Source organism: Orycteropus afer, unplaced genomic scaffold (assembly GCF_000298275.1).
Source record: "Orycteropus afer afer isolate SDZICR_OR568_19922 unplaced genomic scaffold, OryAfe1.0 scaffold00177, whole genome shotgun sequence".
In the NCBI taxonomy this organism is placed as follows: domain Eukaryota; kingdom Metazoa; phylum Chordata; class Mammalia; order Tubulidentata; family Orycteropodidae; genus Orycteropus; species Orycteropus afer.
Window position 1 is genome coordinate 6,526,620 of NW_006921764.1, and position 20,278 is coordinate 6,546,897.

Below are 20,278 nucleotides of genomic sequence, written 5' to 3' on the forward strand. Positions count from 1 at the left end.
CAATGACATGAGATACAGTATATGTGAATTGCTGTATGGAAAGTGAATTTGCTCTGTAAATCTTCCCCCAAATCACAATTTAAAAAAAAAAAAAAATGGTTGCAGCAGTACAAGAACAGGAACTGCCAGAAATTCAAGCCAGATTCAGAAATTGTGGAATAAGGGATAGCATTGCTAATGTCAGATGGATCGTGCCTGAAAGCAGAAAATACTAGAAAGATGTTTACCTGTGTTTTATTGACTATGCAAAGTTTAAAAAGGGCATGAAGGAAGCATCTGATCTCTAACTTCACAAAGGGGAAAGACGATCAAAATCAAAAGCCCAAGGCTAATACTTATGTGAAGTAGGAGTTGGACATGTTGTCACCCTCCAACCTTTTTGCCAATTCTAATACAAACATCCCTCCTACAATATTCTCTACTTCTCTGCTGGGTTTGATAATTCATTGCAGTAGGCACATAGAACTCACAGATAGTACTCATGATTATGGGGCTTATTAGGGAAATAGTAACAGGTTATAATTCAGGATCAGAAATCACTCAGTATATAGTTCTTCAATCAGGACAGCTTCTCACTGGCCCTGACCTCTGCCCTGTTCAGGCAAGAGTTAGAAAGTTCTTTTAGCTCTGCCGGCAGGTGCACAAAGAGGCATACCATACCACCAGCAAGGCTCCTGCCTGAAGGCACTCAGCTTTCTTGCTCTGTGGGCTGGCAAGCTTGCTGCTCTGTCATGCTGATCTCTTGGTTCTGCCTCCTCTGCTGCTGCTGTCTCTCTGTTAAGTGTTAAAATTTTCTGTGTCTTTGTGTCTGCTGGGTTGAGAAGGGATCACAGGAATCTCGGGTGTAAGGACACACTCCACTCATGGTCCTTTTTTTGATAGTCGTAAGATCCCCCTTCCCACCTCTGGGATGGCTCATTTTAAGCCTAGCAAGATGGCAAAACTGACCATTCCCCACATTGGAGTACTATATACCTTATTTCCCTGTCCCACCCCACAAGGGTACCATGAACCTTATTTACGTTATTAACAAGCTGTCCAATCCCCTGGGTGCCCTCTAGCACTTCACATTTCCATAGTTCTCCCAGTCATCTGGTGAGTGTCTCAGAGACCTTAGCTAGAAGAGCCATATTAAATAATTCACTGTACCACACAAAGGCTTCAACTGTGGGGATCATAACAAATTATTGATAACATTTCAAAGTGTGGCAATTCCAGAACACTTAATTTGTGCTCATGTGGAACCTGTACATAGACTCCGTGAGTCCGAGGCAGTTGTTCAAACAGAACAAGGGGATATTGAGCAGTTTAAAATCAGGAAAAGTGGCAGGGTTGTATCCTCTTGCCACATTTATTCAGTCTGTATGCTGAGCTAATAATCCACGATGCTGGACTGTATGAAGAAGAATGCAATATCGGGATTGTAGGACTCATTAACAACTTGCAGTGTGCAGGTGGCAACCTTGCTTGCCAAAAGTGAAGGTGACGTGAAGTGCCTACTGATGAAAATCAAAGACTGCAGTTTTCAGTATGGATTGCACTTCAATGTAAAGAAAGCAAAAATCATTACAACTGAACCAATAAGCAATATCATGATAAATAGAGAAAACGTTGAAGTTGTCAAGGATTTCATTTTACTTGGATCCATAATCAGGGCCTGTGGAAGTAGCAGTCAAAAAATCAACAACATACTGCATTGGGCAAATCTGCAAAAGACTTCTGAAACAAACAAACAAAAAACCCTCAAAATCCCTGCCATGGAGTCGATTCTGATTCATAGTGACCCCCTTTGGGTTTCCGAGGCAGTAAATCTTTACAGAAGGAGATTCCCCAGTCTTCCTTCCATGGAGTGGCTGGTGGTTTTGAACCACCAACTTTCTGGTTGGCAGTCAAATGCCTTGGGTACTATGCCACCGTGTTAAAAAGCAAAGATATCACTTTGAGGACTAAGGTCCACCTGACCCAAGCTGTGATATTTTCAATTACCTCATATGCATGCAAAAGCTGGACAGTGAATAAGGAAGACCACAAAAAAATTGAAGTACTTGAATTTTGTTGGCAGAAAACACTGAATACACCATGGACTGTGATAAGAATGAACAAATTTGTCTTGGGAAAAGCATAGCCAGAATACTCCTTAGAAAGAGGATGGCAAGGCTTTGTCACACTTACTTTGGACATGTTATCCGAAAGGACCAGTCCATGGAGAAGGACATCATGCTAGCAACAAAAAGATCCTCAAAAAGATGGTTTGACACAGTGGCAGCAACAGTGGCTTCCAGCATAGCAACGATTGTGAGGATGGTGCAGGACTAAGCAGTCTGTCATTCTTTTGTACATAGGGTCACTATGAGTTAGAATGGATTCATGGGTAACTAATGCAATGTTAACAATGGATAATGATCTTGAACATCTTCTCATGTACTTACACACTCTCTCTCTCTCTCTCTCTCTCTCTCTCTCTCTCTATATATATATATATATGTATCTCCTCTTAGTGAAGTGTCTGTTCATTCCTTTGGCCTATTTTGTAACTGGATTGTTTGTTTCCTGATTTTGATGTTTGAGAAATCTTTATATATCTGAGATATAAATACTTTTGTGCATACGTCGTTTACAAATACTTTCTTCTGATCTGTGGCTTGCCTTTTTTATTATCAAGGTTTTGCATAGAACAAAAGTTTTTATTTTGGATGAACTTTCCCTTTTACTTATCATATTTTTGGTGTCTTGTCTAAGAACTCCTGCCTAGCCCTAAGTCCTGAAGATTGTCTCTTTTTCCCCAAAAGTTTTGTTATTTTGTTTTACATTTAATTCTGTGATCCATTTTGAATTAATTTTTGTATGAGTTGTGAGATTTAGGTTATGGTTTATTTTTTTGCCCATGGAGTCCCTGGATGGTATAAATGGTTAAGCTCTTGGCTACTGGCCAAAAAGTTGGCAGTTTGAATCTAACCAGAGGCACCTTGGAAGAACAGCCTGGTGATCCACTTTGGAAAGATCACAGCTGTTACAAGCCTGTGGAGCACAGTTCTACTCTGAGACATATGGAGTGAGTCATCATGAGTCAGAATGGACTCAACGACTGGTTTGGGTGTTTTTGGAGTGGATGTCAGTTACTCCAGCACCTGCTTCCATTGCTGTACTCCTCTATTGAATTGCTTTTTCACCTTTGTCAAAAATAAGTTGTGCATATTTATGTGGCTGTGTTTCTGGAGTCTGTTTCACTGATTGATGTGTCTGTCCCTCTTCCATGCTATCTTAATTACTATTACTATAAAATAAACCATGAAATTGTTTCAGAATTGTTTTAGGTGTTCCAAGGTCTTTGTTTTTCTGTATACATTTCATAATAACCTTGTCTATATCTACAAAAAACCTTGCTGAGCTTTTGATAGAAATTGCATTAAACCTATAGAGCAACTTGGGCAGAATTGACAGCAGGCAAAGGCTCCACAAAACTTGAATTTGTTTCTGTCAGGAGAAGAAAGGCAACTGTCAAGTTTTTAATTATATACATTTGTATTATTAGAATTGGTAAAAAGGATTGTGAGTTACTTTCTTAATGAACAACAAATACCCTTTAGAAATTAGAAATTGTCTAAATATGTGAGAGAGTTCTTTTGTTGTTTTCAAACAGGTGAATGGCTGTGCTTCTAGAAATTACAAGTTAGGAAATCAGTTCACTTGTCATTTCTTCCTTTTTATACTTAATTTCTATGATTTCTATTGGATTATTTATACCTGTTGCTGCACTTGTGGTTTGGTTTGGAGTGGGAAAACTAGATGGACATTCCTTAAGCTTCTGCTGAGTACTGGGCGTTGAGGCTTCAACCATCCACTGAGGTGGGGTCACAGTTCAGTGGTAACACAGCAGAGTTCTCTTTTGACCTCGATCGAAAAGTTTGAGTTTCTGGAGGAACCCTTCCTCTTACCGTGGTGCTCTTTTGCCAACCTTGAAAGTAAGCTGATCTTTCAAAACATAACCAACATAACTTTCACCCAAATCACAATAAAAATTAAAAATAAATAAAAAAACATACCAACAGATTTTCTTAATTTGATGAGTTCTGATTCCTGAGTAATAGGTAATGAATAGCATCTTTAGAATTAATATTTTGAAACATTTCTCTTGGTTTCACAACACCAAGCCAATCTGCAGTGGGGAAATGGTTTATAAGTGGCAGAGACTGTGGGATGAAGCAGCTTTGTTGTTGACGTCACAGGGCCTGGCTGAGGCTGGGCATCAGACTTCACACTGTCACCTCGGCTATCTCAAATCCTCCTTGGAATGTGGCAGGGTAAGAATAAATAAATGCAGGCATAATAACTTAGGGCTAGTTTTCTCTGTGAAAACATCCTCCTGCCGCCCCTGTCCCCCACAGAGATATGGTTCGTATGAATGGTCACCTTTGTCTTGATTCCTCTGTGAAGGTGTTTTTGATAATAATTTGAATATGCTTCATATCATTTCACCCACATCTCACAATTGTTTCATTGTGAGAATAAAAATAGATAATAGATGAGAAAATACTTAAGATAAATTAATTCCTCCATTTGACAAATTAATTGTATCAGGCTTGGTTCTGGGTACTAGAGGCACAATGATGGATAAGGGATACATTCCTTTTGGGGGGATATTACATTCTTGGGGAAGGAATGTGTTGGGGACAGTTAAAAAAAATTAGATGATGATTAAAACACACACACACACACGTCAGGTGTTGAGAGGGGAGTAAATGGAGGGGAGGCATTACTTCTTTTCTGTACACAACAATAATTCTGGGAAGGATCCAGAGATCTGGGTGAGATGCTTTTCAGGCAGAGGGAGAGTTACTGCAAAGGCTCTGGGACAGGAATGAGTTCTGTGTGTCTGAAGAACAGAAAGGCCAATGTGCCCAAAGAGCACTGAAGAAGGAGGAGGGGATAAGAGGAGGTGAGAGAGGTGATGGACGATCATATCAGGCCTCATAGGCCCGAGTAAGGAGTGTGCACTTTATTGGAGGAGCTTATCGGCCAATGTGAAGCAGAGGAATTGTGGCAACTAATGACTCACATTTCTTTCCTTGTTTATTTTCAACCACTAATAACCCCCCAACTGCTGCACAGAGGGAAAGGAACTGATTTTATTTCAGAATTCAGTAAAATCCATTACATTCTATCCTGTTTTATTTATCTTTTCATCCTATAGATCCTATTTAAGGCAGAAGAAAACTAGATCCAAGGGAGAGAAGGAACAGGTTCCAGTATTGGATCATCTCTTGTCTATAATTCAGCTACCTCCAAATAAAGATGCTACTTACCTTTCACATTCTTGGGCAGCCCTGGTAGTATTACCACATATTAGGTAAGAAACTTTAGTTTTGAAAGAGATACATAATGTGCTAACTTAAACATTTGTTAGCCATTCCTTGATGGTCGATGAAAAGGCCAGGGGATGCCAGTTTGAACTTTTCCTTTTTTCTCCCTACTTCTTGGACAGACTTCTTGAGAAAGAGAAGGTGATACCATTAGTCACACGTCTTATAGAGTCACTCTTCATGACTGTTGACAGAGGGAACTTTGGAAAAGGTCAGTTACAATCACCATTTGTTCTCTTCCCTTTCTTTATGGGCACATCCAGAGGCAGTGTAAACACAGAGCACAGTAATTACTTGTCTTCTAGCAAAGAATAAATAATAAATAGTAATACTCTGGAAAGAAAGACAGTGTATTCACTGGGTCAGGGTGGATTGAATGTAAGCTGATCTGAAGACACAATATCAAAAGAGTATCCTGACGTACGTGGAAGACTACTATTTTCACCCCAGCCTGTGTCTGCCATAAAACCCACTGCTGTCGAGACAGATCCGACTCTCAGTGACCCCACCTTGAGTTTTCGAGGTGGTATCGCTATGGAAGTAGATTGCCCAACCTTCCTTCCGAGGAGTGGCTGGTGGGTTTGAACCGCTAGTCTTCTGGTTAGCAGTCATATGCCTTAGGCACTAGCCCCGGTAAATATCTTATGCCCCCAGCATGCTAGCCATTTGCCCTGAGTAAGACACATTCTTTTATAACCCTCTGGCTGCCCTCAGAGGAGCCCTGGTGGTGCAGTGGTTGAGTGCTTGACTGCTAACAGAAAGGTCATTGGCTTGAGCCCACCAGCCTCTCTCCGGGAGAAAGATGTGGTAGTCTGCTTCTGTAAATATTTACAGCCTTGGAAACCTTAGGGGGCAGTTCTTCTGTGTTCTGTAGGGTCTCTATGAGTCACAAGTGACTCCACAGTGCTGGGTTTGGTTTAGGGTTTTAGCTGCTCTCACACATGCATCCCTCTACCTGGACGCCTTTCTGGATCTTCATCGTTGCTGAATTCCCACTTATATTTCCAAGCTCAGCTCAGGCACAGCAACTGTAGGAAGGCCTTCAGGGTGCTTCCTGGTAGAATTAGGCTGCCCAGAGTATCATGTCTTATTGTATATTTGCAGGTTTCCCCACCTAGCTTGAGATCAGCAGTTTCAAAGCAGGTATTTTGCATTATTCTAGTACAGTATACGGAGAGAGTTTATTTTTGTTTTTGCTGTTGAGAACTTATGTAGCCAAATATACGCCACTTTAAGAATTTCTACATGTATAATTCAGTGATGTTGATTACATTGTTCAAGTTGTGCAACCATTCTCACACACCTTTTTTCCAAGTTGTTTCACTCCGTTAACGTAATCTTACTACCTCTAAGGTTCCTGTCTAATCTTTCCAATTGCTGCTGTCACTTTCATCCCATGTAGATAGTTCTTAAAAGAGCACAGTGCTCGGGCAGACATTTTTTACTTGTTTAGCTAAACCGTTGTTTGGTTTTAAGAAGACCTCAGAGAATATTTTTAGTTTAAGGTTTAAAGATTACCTCAGAGCAGTAGTTTCAGGGTTTCATCCAGCCTCCATGGCTCCAGAAAGTCTGGAATATGTGAGAGTTTGAAATTCTGTTCTGCATTTCCCCCTTTTGATCAGGATTCTTCTATATAGTCTTTGATCAAAATGTTCAGTAATGGTAGCTAGGCACTATCCAGTTCTTTCTGGTCTGTTGGCAAAGGAGCAGTTGTTCATGAAGGCAGTTAGCCACACAGTCCACTTCCTCCTCCCATTTTTTGGTATACGTATATTTTAACACAGGTATATAGTAGTCATTCACTCACTTAAATATCAGTGTAGTTGGTTCTGTGTTAGACACTGAGCAGATATATTAGAGAGTAAAGCAGAGTTGCTCTATTTCAAATGCTTACTAGGCACATGTGGCTAGTGGTTACTATATTGCACAGCACAGGTATGGAATGTTTCCATCATTGTGGAAAGTTCTGTTGGACAATGATGATCTGAGTCTAGGGCCCAGGCTGGCAAACTTTTTCTGTAAAGAATCTAATCACAAATACTTTAGGTTTTGTGGGCCACCTTCAGTGTTTATGACATATTCCTTTTTTGGTTGTTGTTATTAATGCATTTTTTAAGCAACCTTTTAAAAATATGAAAACCATTGTTAAAGCCATATAAATACAGGCTGCCTACCAGATTTGGCCTGTGGTCCATAGCTGGCCAGCTTCTAGTCTAGGGATTCAGTGAGTGAGTGTTAATATTGTTAATGGAAGAGATTATAGGTGGTAGCCATTGAATATGTGATTTATAAGTTGGAGAAATATAATTGACACAAATTTAATCACAGATAATATCTTAGCTTTTGAAAAGTTCAAGTCAACTTTACTCAAGAGTCCTGCTTTCAATAATGCTAGTGGGTAGAACCATTTAACTTCCTCTTCATCTCAGTTAATGAAACATACATTTTTATTCTCTATATCTGAATAAATTTTCCTCTTAATAAAGTGTAATAAACTTCTCTTTTTCTTCTCTTGTACTGTGCAATTTGACAGATAATTCGTTTAGAAGGCACAAATTCAAGAACTTCCTATAAGTAGCAAGTACCACATAAAAGAGATATTTGATAGTTCATATCAAAAAGTAAGTGATGCGGTTTTTCTGCTTTTCTGTCCTTAGGAAATTTATTTGTTCTTTGTCAAGCTGTAAATACTCTGCTAAGTTTGGAAGAATCCTCTGAACTTCTTAATTTGGTTCCTGTGGAACGTGTGAAGAATTTAGTATTGTAAGTAAACATGTCTTCCACACAGCTTAATGATGAATAAAATATAGAAGCATATGTTTTTATGGTCTCTTAGACACAATAAATATCCTTGCTTTGAACTATTTCATACCTGAGTTGTATTCACATAATGGACTTTCATAATAATTTGGATTCTCTAGTCAAAGTAAGTATATTTGTTGACACAGTCTTTAAATATAGAATGATTTTTGTAAAGAGGTATTTTATAGTGTGTATAGGAACTCTGGTGGCATAGTGCCTAAGGCATTTGGCTACTAACTAGAAGGCTGGTGCTTCAAATCCATCAGCCACTCCTTGGAAGGAAGATTGGACAATCTACTTCCATAGAGATACTGCCTGAGAAACCCAAGGATGGGTTGCTATGAGTTGAATCAACTCGACGACACTGAGTTTTTTTGTTGTCGTTTGGTTTGAAACTTGTGTTATAGAAGGTCAAACTCCAAAAACCAAACTCACTGCCATTCAGTTGATTCCAACTCATAGCAACCCACATTGGGTTTCCAATGCTGCTGCGTTAGGGAAGTGGACTGCCCCATTTTTCTTCCGCAGAGCAGCTAGTGGGTTTGAACCACCAACCTTTCAGTTAACAGCTAGAATGCCTTGACCACTACACCACCAGAGCTCCTTGTTATAGAGGGTAGGCATCATAAATACTGATTTATTCCCAACCGTAGCATTGCACAGTGCTTACCTTTTGTAACTTCTTCAGTGGGTCCAATATCTGTAGTCTCACTCCACTCATTTCGTATTCTGTCTACCTCAGCTTGATGTGACCAACATTGCAGAAAACTTCCCAGTCATCCTTTTGCTTCATGTTGAAACAGTCCCTCTGCTTCCTCCTCCTTTTATTTATTGATGTTTAGTTTAGTTTCATTTCATTTAGCCGGCACCTGGTATTGTGGTATTGGTAGTCATGTAGCACCATTAGTGGGTAGCCATTCACTCCTTAGCTTACAGCCCTTTCTGAACCAATCTCTTGAAAACCTGATAAAGCTGTTAGCTTCTTTTTCTGGAATTTGATCCATTTTATTCCCATGCGGTTTTTTTTTAACAGATTTATTCATTCACTTCCTTCAATAAATGCATATTTACTTTTCTCACGTGCTCAGCATGATTCTACACATTGAGAGATATAATCAGTGAACAAGACAGACACAATTCCCTCCCTTCGGGAAGCTGACATTCTAGCAAGAAGAGACACGAAACTAAGGATAAGTGTATTAGAAGGTGGGAAGTGCTGTGAAGAAAAAGAAAGCAGGGTCAGGAGATAGGGTGACTGGAAATTGGGGGCAATGACAGTGCATAGGAAGGGCCTCACTGAGAGACATTTGAGCAGAGACCCAAAGGCAAAGGAGTAAGCCACAAGGACATGGGAAGCACTCACTATATTCTGGACCCAGGGAAGAGTACCCATGCTGATTGGATGGGGATTGAGACAGGTCTGGCATGAACAGCAAGGAGAAGATTGTGGCTTACCAGTGGGAGCAAGTAAGGGATTTAAAGGAATAAAAGAAAAGGACCTAGAGGTAGGGTGGGTGGATTATGAATGGCCTTTAGGTCATTATAGGGCCTTGGCTTCTAACATGAGTGAAATGGAAGCCACAGGGGGATTTTGGCAGGAATGACTTAGACCTAAACAAGTTCGTGGGGAGAAGAGACTAGGGGCATAAGGGAGACCAGTTTGGAGACTGAGTGCTGCGGTCCAGGATCTCTTTACATTTCCAAATCTGGAGGAAGTTGCCATTTCTCTGCAGTGCATTGACCTGGTTTAAACTTCCTTCGAGGGGAACTTTTCCCTGCAATGCTTAACCATGTATGCATCACCATACGCACCATGTTATGTACTCCCTTTTTCTTTACCATTCTCTTTAAGCTTCTCCCACTATATTCTTTGGTATAAACGATTTTAGCCTTCTCTAGAAGTTGTGAAAAGGAAAAGCATACACAGCACGGAGAAATATCAGTATGTCCTCTGTGGAAGGCTGCTACCCTTCCAGCTCAGTGGCTGTTAGCCATAGAGGCCCAGAAGCCTTCAACAGGAGTGGGTCCATCTTTGAGGGTGGGAGTGTGAACTTTCCAGTTGTGTCCGTTGTTAAGCCTTGTCTCTGTACTCAGTGCTGTGCTACTGTGATGATCAAGTGCATAAGGTTTCACAGCCAAGGCAGCCTGAATCTTGTCTCTGCCATTTACTTGCTTTGTGGCCTTGGGCAAGTTAGTTAACTTCAACTTCATTATCTCTCAGAAGGACATGGTAGTACTTTCCCCAGCAAGATTAAATTAGACCATTCATGCAGTAATAGCTATATACAAATTCCATTTATTATGTCCTTTTTATGTGCTAGTCACTGTTCTGAGTGCTTTGCATTCATTATTGAATTTAATCTTCAAAATGACTCCATGTGATAGGTACTATTATCATTACAGATGAGGGAACTAGTTTTAAAATAAATCTAGCCTCCAACTACTGCTTGGCCCCCTGGTCTAAGCCACGACCATCTCTTGCCTGGATTATTGCATTAGCCTCTTAACGAGTTTCCTTTCTACCTCCCTTGCCCTATTGCCTTCTATTCTGTACCCAACAAGCAGAATGATCCTTTTAAATACAAGACAGATCATTTCACTCCTTTGCTCACAACCCTCTAGAGTAGTGATTCTCAACCAGGAGCAATTCTGGGCATTTTTGGTGTTACACCTGAGGGGCTGTTACCGGCATCTATTGAGTAGAGGCTGGGCATGCTGCTAAACATCCCACAATGCACAGGGCAGCCCCCACAACAAAGAATTACTCGGTCCAAATGTCAGTAGCACTGCTGTCGAGAGGCACTGTTCTAGTGGTATCCTGTGTCACTCAGATAGAATCCAGAGTCTTTGTCGTGTTACTCAGGGCTCTGTATTGTATGATCTTACCCTTGGCTACTCTGCACATGTGAGCACAGTTCCACCGACACTGGTCTCCTTGCTGTTCCTCAAATAAGCAAGCACACCTCTTGCCAGGACTTGACATTGATGTTGCTTCTACCTACAATCCATTTCTTCCTGATAGCCACATGGCTCACTTCTTCACTTCAGTCTCTGCCTTCCATGACTGTGCCATAGCAAATAGTTCTCCTCATCACTCTCCATCACCCGTACACACCAGCATCTCACTCTAGCCTTCGTTCCCTTATCGATTCCTCATGGTATCCATTACTGTCAGACTTGCCATCTCAAACCCACCAGCCACTCTGTGGAAGGAAGATGGGGCAATCTGCTTCCGTAAAGGTTTACCACTTTGGAAACCCAGTGGGGGCCACCATGAGTCAGAATTGACTAAATTAACAATGAATTTGTTTTTTTGGTTTGTACATATTTATTCATTGGCTATCACTCCCTATTAGAATGTAAGCACTAGGAAGATAAGGACTTTGTCTTGTCTTTAATGCCATCCACAATGCCTGGGAAAGTCACTGGCACATAGCAGACATTCAGTAAGTGCTTGATGAATGACGATGGCATGTGAAGGTTAAGCATCTGCTGATGAATAATAGGGCTACTATGTTCAAACCTAGGCTGCCTCACTCCAGGGCCCACATCATAAACCGCTCTTATTCCTGCTTCCCTCCTTAGCACAGTGCCTGGAACATGGCAAACACTCAGTTAATTGGATATCATCCTTTTATGTGATTGTCCTTTACAACTGGAGAGACTGAAGAGGCAGCACTGGATTCGTAACCAAAATAGCATATTATATCACACCTCTGGAGCCCTGGTGGCATTGTGGTTAAAGCATTTGCTACTAACCAAAAGGTTAGCAGTTCGAGCCTACCAGCAACACTGAAAGAAGGGAATAGGACAGTCTGCTTCTGTAAAAATTTAGAGCCTTGGAAACCCTTTGGGCAGTTCTGCTCTGCCCTATAGGGCCACCATGAGTCGGAATCTGCTTGATGGCAGTAGGATTTTGTTTTGTATTTTTAAATCACACCTCTGCCTCCAGCTAGCTGTATGCCCCTGGTCACATCACTCTGTTGCTGGGCCTCAGCTTCTTCCACTGTGAAATGATGCCACACGTCCACATAAAACTTTCACCTTTTACATTTCCTTCATCAGTGATACTTTTCTACAGTTTATATTACAGTCTGAATACCAGGGGGGAGGGGGGCAGGGGTGGAATAGTTTAGCTCTAATCAATACCTTATTGCAGAACATTTCCTTTGGAGCCATCTGTGTTGCTGTTGGCTGATCTCTATTATCAGAGATTATCCTTATGTGGCTGCAAAGAACCTCTTTCCCAGGAAGCTTTACTGGAATTGTTTTCAAAGTTACGAGCAAACATTTCATCTGGTGTATCCAAGGTAATGGTTTGTTCTCAGTCACCCTTCTTTCGTTCTTTTTTTATGCTGCCAGTGGAATGACAGACCTCCTTAATCAGGAAATCCTGCTATAGGATGATTTCTGTTTACAGCAGTGATTCCTAAACACGGGCCTGCAGACCAGCGCCAGTCGGGTTTGTTAAGGAGCTTAATAAAAATAGAGATTTAGGTCCTTCCCTCAAAACTTCGGATCCAGCAGGCCTAGGGTGGAACTGAAATGTGTTGCTTTCTCAAGCCTTCCAGGTGATGCCACTGCTCGTGCACATGTGAAATATCTGAATACCTTGTTTAGGAATTAAAGTCACTTATTTCAATTGTGCTGCAAGCTTCATCAGATTCTTTGCACTTATTTACAGAGCTGCTTATAAGGCCATTTTTCAAAGAAGCAACCTGCTTTTTTGGGCAACCTTACCTTATCAGCCTAGTCTGGTTGTTGATTGCTCTGTGTAGTATTTAAATAGACGTTGATTGATGTTGAATGTGGAAAAAAAATATAATACATGTTTGTATTATGCTTATCAAAGGGGACATTTCTCTTAATTGTATAAGACTTAGATTACACTGACTATTGATCAGTTTCTTCCATTGTTTAAACTTTGGAGTTTCAAACGTGTCTTTCCCTTTCTCTAGATACGGCTTTCGACAGTAAGGATTCTAAACCATTTTGAGGTTCGGCTTCCAGAATTGATGGAGGTATTTTAATTGCTCAGTTTGGATACTTTTTCAAAAGTATGATTTTACATATGCATTTTTCATTTCCAAAATAATACCTTTGTGGAAAATTCAAGCACTGTAAATATTGATCATAAAAATTGAATTTATTTATAATTCTTATTCCCATCCACCCCCAAAGCCACCATTGAAAATCCAGTTAATTGGTGAATAATTCTTTCTGACTTTCTGAATACACATACGACTACATAATCTACTCTTGTTTGATAGGTATTTTTAAATAATGGTATCATGGAGATTGGCTTTAAAACCTCATTTTTTTAGTTCTACCTCATTTTTTTGAAGTTTGACTAGTGTTCCACAGTTTAAAAGAATTTATTTCATCAGTTCCCTATTGGCGGGTATTCGGTGGGTTGTTTCTAGTTTTACGTTGTTTCAGACAGTGATGCAGTGCACAGCGCTGCATAGACGTCTTGGCAGAGGAAATATTTACACAATGCAAATTATTAGAAGTAGAATTGCAGAGTGAAAGTATGTATGTATGTTGTTATGTTTTATGACAGATAATCATGAGCAGTTTGAGTTATTTTGAAAATCACTTTCCTGTTTTACGCTTGTCCTTTCTATTTTAGAGATTAAACATGAATTATCTACTAAAAAGTCAGTGATATGAGACCAAGCATATCACTGCCATGTAAAAAGTACTCCTTGTTTAGCGTAAAGCCGTAAAGTACTGGAGTTGTTTCTCTTTTAGAACTTTGGTCACATTCAGCATTCCTTTTTGAAAATCAAAATGCTGATCTGCCTTCTGGGTTTCCTTTGGTTGTTCAGGATGACGGGCTCTCGGAGCGCCAGTCTGCCTTTGCTATAATCCGTCAGGCAGAGCTGGTCCCAGCTACTGTGAACGATTACAGAGAGAAGCTGCTTCATTTGAGGAAACTAAGACATGATGTGGTGCAGACTGCACTCCCTGATGGGCCACTGCAGGAGGTAAACAAACAAAAAAAAGTTGTTTTTTTTCCTTTATTTGTACTTTAAAACTTGTTTAGCTGGCTTTGGGAAAGGGACATATCCCACGTCATCACCAAAAAGAAAAAATATTTAAAGGAAGAAAAATCTAAGTTCTCTTGAATGCTTTGAGTTAAATGGCTCTTTTAAATAATAGGAATCATGTACCATCCTCTCTTTTCCTGAGTGGGACACTGTGGAGAAGTAGTGAAGACCAGTCCCCTTCTAGCTTTCATTCCTTTTTCTAATGGAACAAGGAAGTGTCTACATTGGCAGTTTGTTTTACTTAGGGTCTCTCTGCTATTTCTTACCATTCATTTACAGCTTATAGCACATGAGCATTTTAAAATATAATCCTTCACTTTTATCAGATTTATAATAACTTCATCAATCTCAGACACTAATGAATTGGATAATTTTGCAAATGATTCCTTATAAAAAAAAATGTGAACAAGTTTCTTTGATATTACAGCTTGAAAATGCAAATTTCTTCTGTTTCTTTTTTTAAAGGGTAGAATATAAATGATTGTGATGGGTTGGAGCAATATGTTAAACAAAGAAACAGAACGGCCTCTTCTGGTCAGAAGCTTTAGCATAGAACTGTGTAGTAGGATGATCAAGACTGTTGGCCTTCCTTTCACTGCCACTTCCTGGGCCCTGAATCTCTCTATGCCTCAGTTTTCTTATTTGTAAAGTGGGCAAAATAATAATACCCAGCTCATTGGGTTGCTCCGGGATTATATGACATAAATAAAGGAATATAAAACTCTTAGAATGGTACTCTGGTGGCATAGTGGTTAAGACATTTGCTTGCTAACCAGAAGATGAGTGGTTTGAGCTCAACAGATGTTCCATCTGTTGGATTGGTCTGCTTCCGTAAAGATTTACAGCCTTGGAAACCCAGTAGGTTGGAATTGACTCCATGGCAGCAAGTTTGGTTTTTGGTTTGAGAATGGTGCTGAGCAGTCATTCAGTGGTAGCTGCTATGATTATTATTGATCTTTCCTCAAACACAATTGACCAACTACAATTAAAACGAAGCACAGGCTTCTTTTTGAACCTCAGATTGCCCAAGTCAGGATGTTTATATTTCAGTGCTCTGTCTCTGGCTGTCTGTTGTAGTCCATTACCTGTTTACTAAACTGGCTTCTTGTTATTGCAGGTGCCACTTCGTTATTTATTAGGCATGTTGTATGTTAATTTCAGTCCTCTCTGGGATCCTGTCATTGAGCTCATAAGGTAAGTGTGGACCCAACTGGTGAAGCTGTTATGGTTTAAGTACTGCAGATTGATGAGGTCAGGAGTCTAGATGTGATTTAAGTGATGAGTGTAGACAGTATTTTTAGCTACCTGAAATCTCTTGTGGGACAGAGTGAAGAAAAAAATAAATATTCGTTTCTTACTTGATATCAGGTTTTTGAGTAGTTCAAATATCCTAGTATGTTCCTTTGTGCATTGAAAAGCATGGGAGCACACTAGGAGGATTTGCTCTTTTTACTTAATATGATACTCTGTGCTGTGGAAAACTTTTCACAGGTAAGAACATATTTTACCATGATTGCCTGATTTTATTTATTGAGTCATTGAGCCAAACTTTAATTTAAAAATAAGGACCTTCGGAACCCTTGCTATCACATAAGTTATATACAACCCCACATTCAAAAATTCCTTAGCTATGAAAAGGACCTTAATAGTCACATAGAAGACATATCGGCTGTGGCACACATGTAGAAATCTGTCCTTTTGCAGACATTTTTCTGCAATAGTCTATTCTGGCTTTATGTCAAATTGGAAATATGTCACGTGTGGCCTTTCAGAACCCCTGGCCACTGGTTCTTATTTGACATAAGCAGAATAAACAAATCCCTTTCCAATCTGGAGGCATTTGCGTGCCTTTTATTGTCCGTCATAAGCTGTCGGGCCAGCATGCTGAAAGCCCCCCCAAAACAACTGCATCATCGTGCTGATGGTGATTCTTAGAAGACGAAAGGAATCTAATATATGCGCTACCAACAGCCCCAGTCAGAAATGTGGCCTTTCAATTACTGGATGCTTCACCATAGCTGCCTTGGTTATCTTCCTGTTGGGCATGTTTTCCTGTTTGAACACTGATTGGTTTTCCATGTGTAGGCCACAGCATAGTGTTTCCATCTTACAGAAAGTTTATGCATATTCTTAGAAAATCAATGGCAAAATACGTATCAAAAGTTTGAGATTTTGAGGGGATAATTTTGGTCTAGTTGGGGGCCACATGCTGAGGTGGGTAAGGTGAGGGATGGTATGGAAAGAGTCTGTGACCACCATTAGGGGAAAAAGAGGATACCGCATCGTGCACATAAAATATAGACGGCAGAGGCTGATACCATTATATCCACAATACTGCGTTACCATCAACACCAAACACCAGGCTACAGATAAACACATAAACTTCTGAGAAGATCAGATCGGGGTCAGTGAAGAGGATTATACTCTAGACCGAGGATAAATTCAGCTGACGCTAATCTTGCACAGATACCGGTGATGCAAAATACCTACAATCCTTACAGAAACAACAGAAGACAGACAGAACAATCCCTCACAGACAGTCAGACACTGTGGGAGAGAGAGCCAATGTATCTACCAACTCAGGACCATAGTACTGGGGGACACCAGACTCAATTGGCACAATAAAATACATAAAAATCTTGTTTTGCAATCTGTGTTGGTGAATAGCGACTGGGGTCTTCAAAGCTTTCAAGCAGCCATCTAAGATGCAGCTAATGGTCTCCTATTGCTGGAAGTGAAGAAGAGTGCACAAAACAAAGGGCATGTGGAAGCATTCAGCCCTAGGGTATGATGGACCTCAAGACCAGAAGAACCAGATAGTGCCTGGCTACCAGTGCCAGCCACTCAGGAAAGGATCAAAACTGGAGATCCTGGATAGAGTGGGAGGAAAAACGTGGAACAAAATCCAAAAACACAATAAGGACTGGAATTATTGGTCAGATAGGCTCTCGTCAGACCCCCAATACTATGGCCCCAGCATACACTTCGAACCTGGAATAAAACTCACTCCCAGGGGCTGGCTTTTAGATCAATAGTAAATAAGACATACACGCAGACCATTCAACCCAGGATGATGCACCCACATACTCTATGAAGATGTACCCCTTGGGGCAGTTGACCACAGTGCACCAGAGGGGCAACATTCTGGCATGGAGGAAATGCAGGACACACAGGAATGCATAACTATGCATTGAGGGGGGAGGAGTGGTTACTAGGCAGGGAGGGAAGGAGACTGGGTTAGGGTAGGGATGGTAATTAGGAAGTGAAACCAAATGTACATGAAATGTTGAAGGTAAAACAGACTCTGGTCTGTAAACTTGCATCTAAAGCACAATAAAAAAATAAATAATGAGGAAAAAAAGTTTGAGATGAACTTGGTATTAGGATATAAAATTTAATGTTACATAATTTGTAGTTAGTGCTTATTTTGCTTTATGTTGATTAAAAATACCATTATCATGTAGTAGAGAAAAAAATCAACATTTTTAAATTGGCTCTAAAGAAGCTGATTATTCTATCCAAATGGAAGCTTTCTTCTTCCTTTAGTGGGCCACATCCCATAGCCCATACCACTTGCCCCATTCTTTTTTCTGTGCCTTTAAAAATAGTCTTCTTATAGGAATCTACTTACATTTTAAAAGATATTCTTCAGTACTTTAGGACTATGAAAATAATTTGTGCTCAGTGCAGGAAATTTGAAAGATATTTTAAAAATACGTAAGTTATATACAACCCCACATTCAGGAATAACCTGATTAACATTTAATTATACTCTTTTCAGTCTGTTTTTCCTATGAGACATCACAAAATAAGAAACATACCATGTATTCTGTGACTCTTTCTCTTAGTTCTCATGCACATGAAATGGAAAATAAGCAGTTTTGGAAAGTCTACTATGAACATCTAGAGAGAGCAGCTACCCATGCTGGTATGTAAGGGGATTGAGGGGACTGGGAAGAAAGGTGGTTATTGAAATGTCTCCTTTTTACTGTTTAATTACATATGAAATTGGGAAACAGAAATGAGAAATGTATTATCTTTGGTAATTTTTGGATATGTTTTACTGGGGACACATAGGACAAGTTGTAACATTTCTCTAATAGTTATGATGACTTTTATCTTGCAGAGAAAGAGCTGCAAAATGATGAAAGAGATGAAGAAAAATCCATTGGAGATGAAAGTTGGGAACAAACCCAGGAAGGAGATGTTGGGGCTCTTTATCATAAGCAGTTAGCATTGAAGACTGACTGTCGGGAAAGACTGGACCACACTAACTTTCGATTTTTACTCTGGCGAGCCTTGGCCAAATTCCCAGAAAGAGTAGAGCCACGGTCCAGGGAGCTTTCCCCGCTTTTCTTGAGATTTATCAAGTAAGTGTTCTCCTAGAAGTCTGTCCTTGATATGAGGTGAAGAAGAGAAGGTAAAAACTATTAACCTTCCAACATGGCTGAGTTCTTACCAATTTGTCACATTTTCAAATCACTAGCACATCTGTAAAGCCATGCTCTGTCAGATCAAAACTAAACTAATTTTGTTCACTGTTCACTTTTACATGGAACCAAATTTAACCAGCCCATAAGTGGTGTTAATAAAAAAATTCCAGATTACAAAACAAGAAAGGCCATATTAAATTACATCAGTGTACAAAGGCCTTATTATTTGTTGCCCTCTTGTTCATTGTTTCATTGACTGCCTGGGCTTAAGGACTTTTTTCCCAGAGCCCCAGCCCCAGCCCCAAAGGCCTTCTTCTTACTGCTTCAGGAGGACATATTCCACTGTGTTTTGAGGCTCTTAGTATTTTTCACGATGATGAGGAAGATACTCTCAAAGAATAGCAAGAGAGTTTGGAGTGTTGTTTTGCTCTGGTGGGGTATGCTGTGTGAGAGTCTGATTGCTTTAAAGCTGAAAATGAGGCATGTGACGTGTAGAACAATATTAAGCAGTCACTTAAAAATATGAGTTCTAAGAATATTTCTTTACATGGGGAAAATGTCGTAGGGTTAGATTGAAAAGGTTACAAACCACAACATGCCTGGCTTATTCAAGGAATAGCAAGGGCGTATGAGTAGCTATAGTACAGTAATCCAGGGAGAAAGTAGTTGGAGATAAGGGCAGAAAGTCAGAGGAGACCAAATTATGGAGAGCCTTTAAGTAATAGTAACATCCTTGGCATTTACTTTTAGGGAGATGAGAATTCACTGGAAGGTTTAAGCAGGAGGATGAAATGACTTAAGTTTTCTGGATGGAACCCTAGTGACTCGATGGTTGGTTAAACACTCAGTCATTCACTGAAAGATTGATGATTTAAACCCACCCAATGGCTCCTCAGGAGGAACACCTGGCAATCTGCTTCCGTAAACATTACAGCCTAGAAAACCTTCGGGGGTAGTTTTACTCTGTCATATGGGATCACTATGAGTCAAAATTGACTTATTGTCACTTAATTTTACACCAAACCTTATTAAGGATTTTTCCAGCTGGTGCATTGAGAACAAACTTTAGTATGGCAGTGGTAAAAGCAGGACAAGTTAGGAGGAGACTAGAAGTCCAGACAAGAAATGATCACGGTGGCTTGACCACCTTTGTAGTAGTGAAGAAGATGACAGGTGGTTGGATTCTGGTTGTATTTTGGAGGATTTCAGTTAGATAAACTTTTGAAGGGTTTCAAATATATGAGCCCACAGGCTTTGCTAACAGACCAGAGGTGGAGTGAGTTGGTATAGGGATGTGGGGATATGAAAAAGACTGTCTCTAAGGTTTTGATCTCAACAATTAGAAGAAGAGCATTACCATTTATGGATATGGTGAGGGATGCAGGAATTGCAAGTTTGTGAGGGAAGATCAGAAGTTCATTTCTGGATATAATAAATTTAGAATACTTGGTGGCTTGCATGCTGTGAAGCTAGAGGCTATGTTAACTGGTATTTCGAATACCAGCAGGATCACCCATGGTGGATGGGATTCAGTGGAGCTTCCAGACTTGTTGTTGTTAAGTGCCGTCGAGTCGTTTCCGACTCATAGCGACCCCATGCACAGCAGAACGAAACACTGCCCAATCCTACT

The 20,278-nt window shown here is 40.2% G+C and overlaps 1 protein-coding gene across 1 annotated transcript in view; it reads left to right on the top strand.

The window, feature by feature from the left end:
- Window positions 1-20,278, top strand: part of UTP20 (UTP20 small subunit processome component) — a 134,722-nt gene that overhangs the window by 25,279 nt on the left and 89,165 nt on the right. The window contains exons 13-21 of the mRNA XM_042781824.1: window positions 5,192-5,347; window positions 5,483-5,571; window positions 8,018-8,123; window positions 12,322-12,472; window positions 13,121-13,183; window positions 13,994-14,152; window positions 15,333-15,409; window positions 18,064-18,143; window positions 18,342-18,585. Of these exons, the coding sequence (XP_042637758.1) occupies window positions 5,192-5,347; window positions 5,483-5,571; window positions 8,018-8,123; window positions 12,322-12,472; window positions 13,121-13,183; window positions 13,994-14,152; window positions 15,333-15,409; window positions 18,064-18,143; window positions 18,342-18,585 (1,125 nt within the window). The remainder of the gene's footprint in view (window positions 1-5,191; window positions 5,348-5,482; window positions 5,572-8,017; window positions 8,124-12,321; window positions 12,473-13,120; window positions 13,184-13,993; window positions 14,153-15,332; window positions 15,410-18,063; window positions 18,144-18,341; window positions 18,586-20,278) is intronic.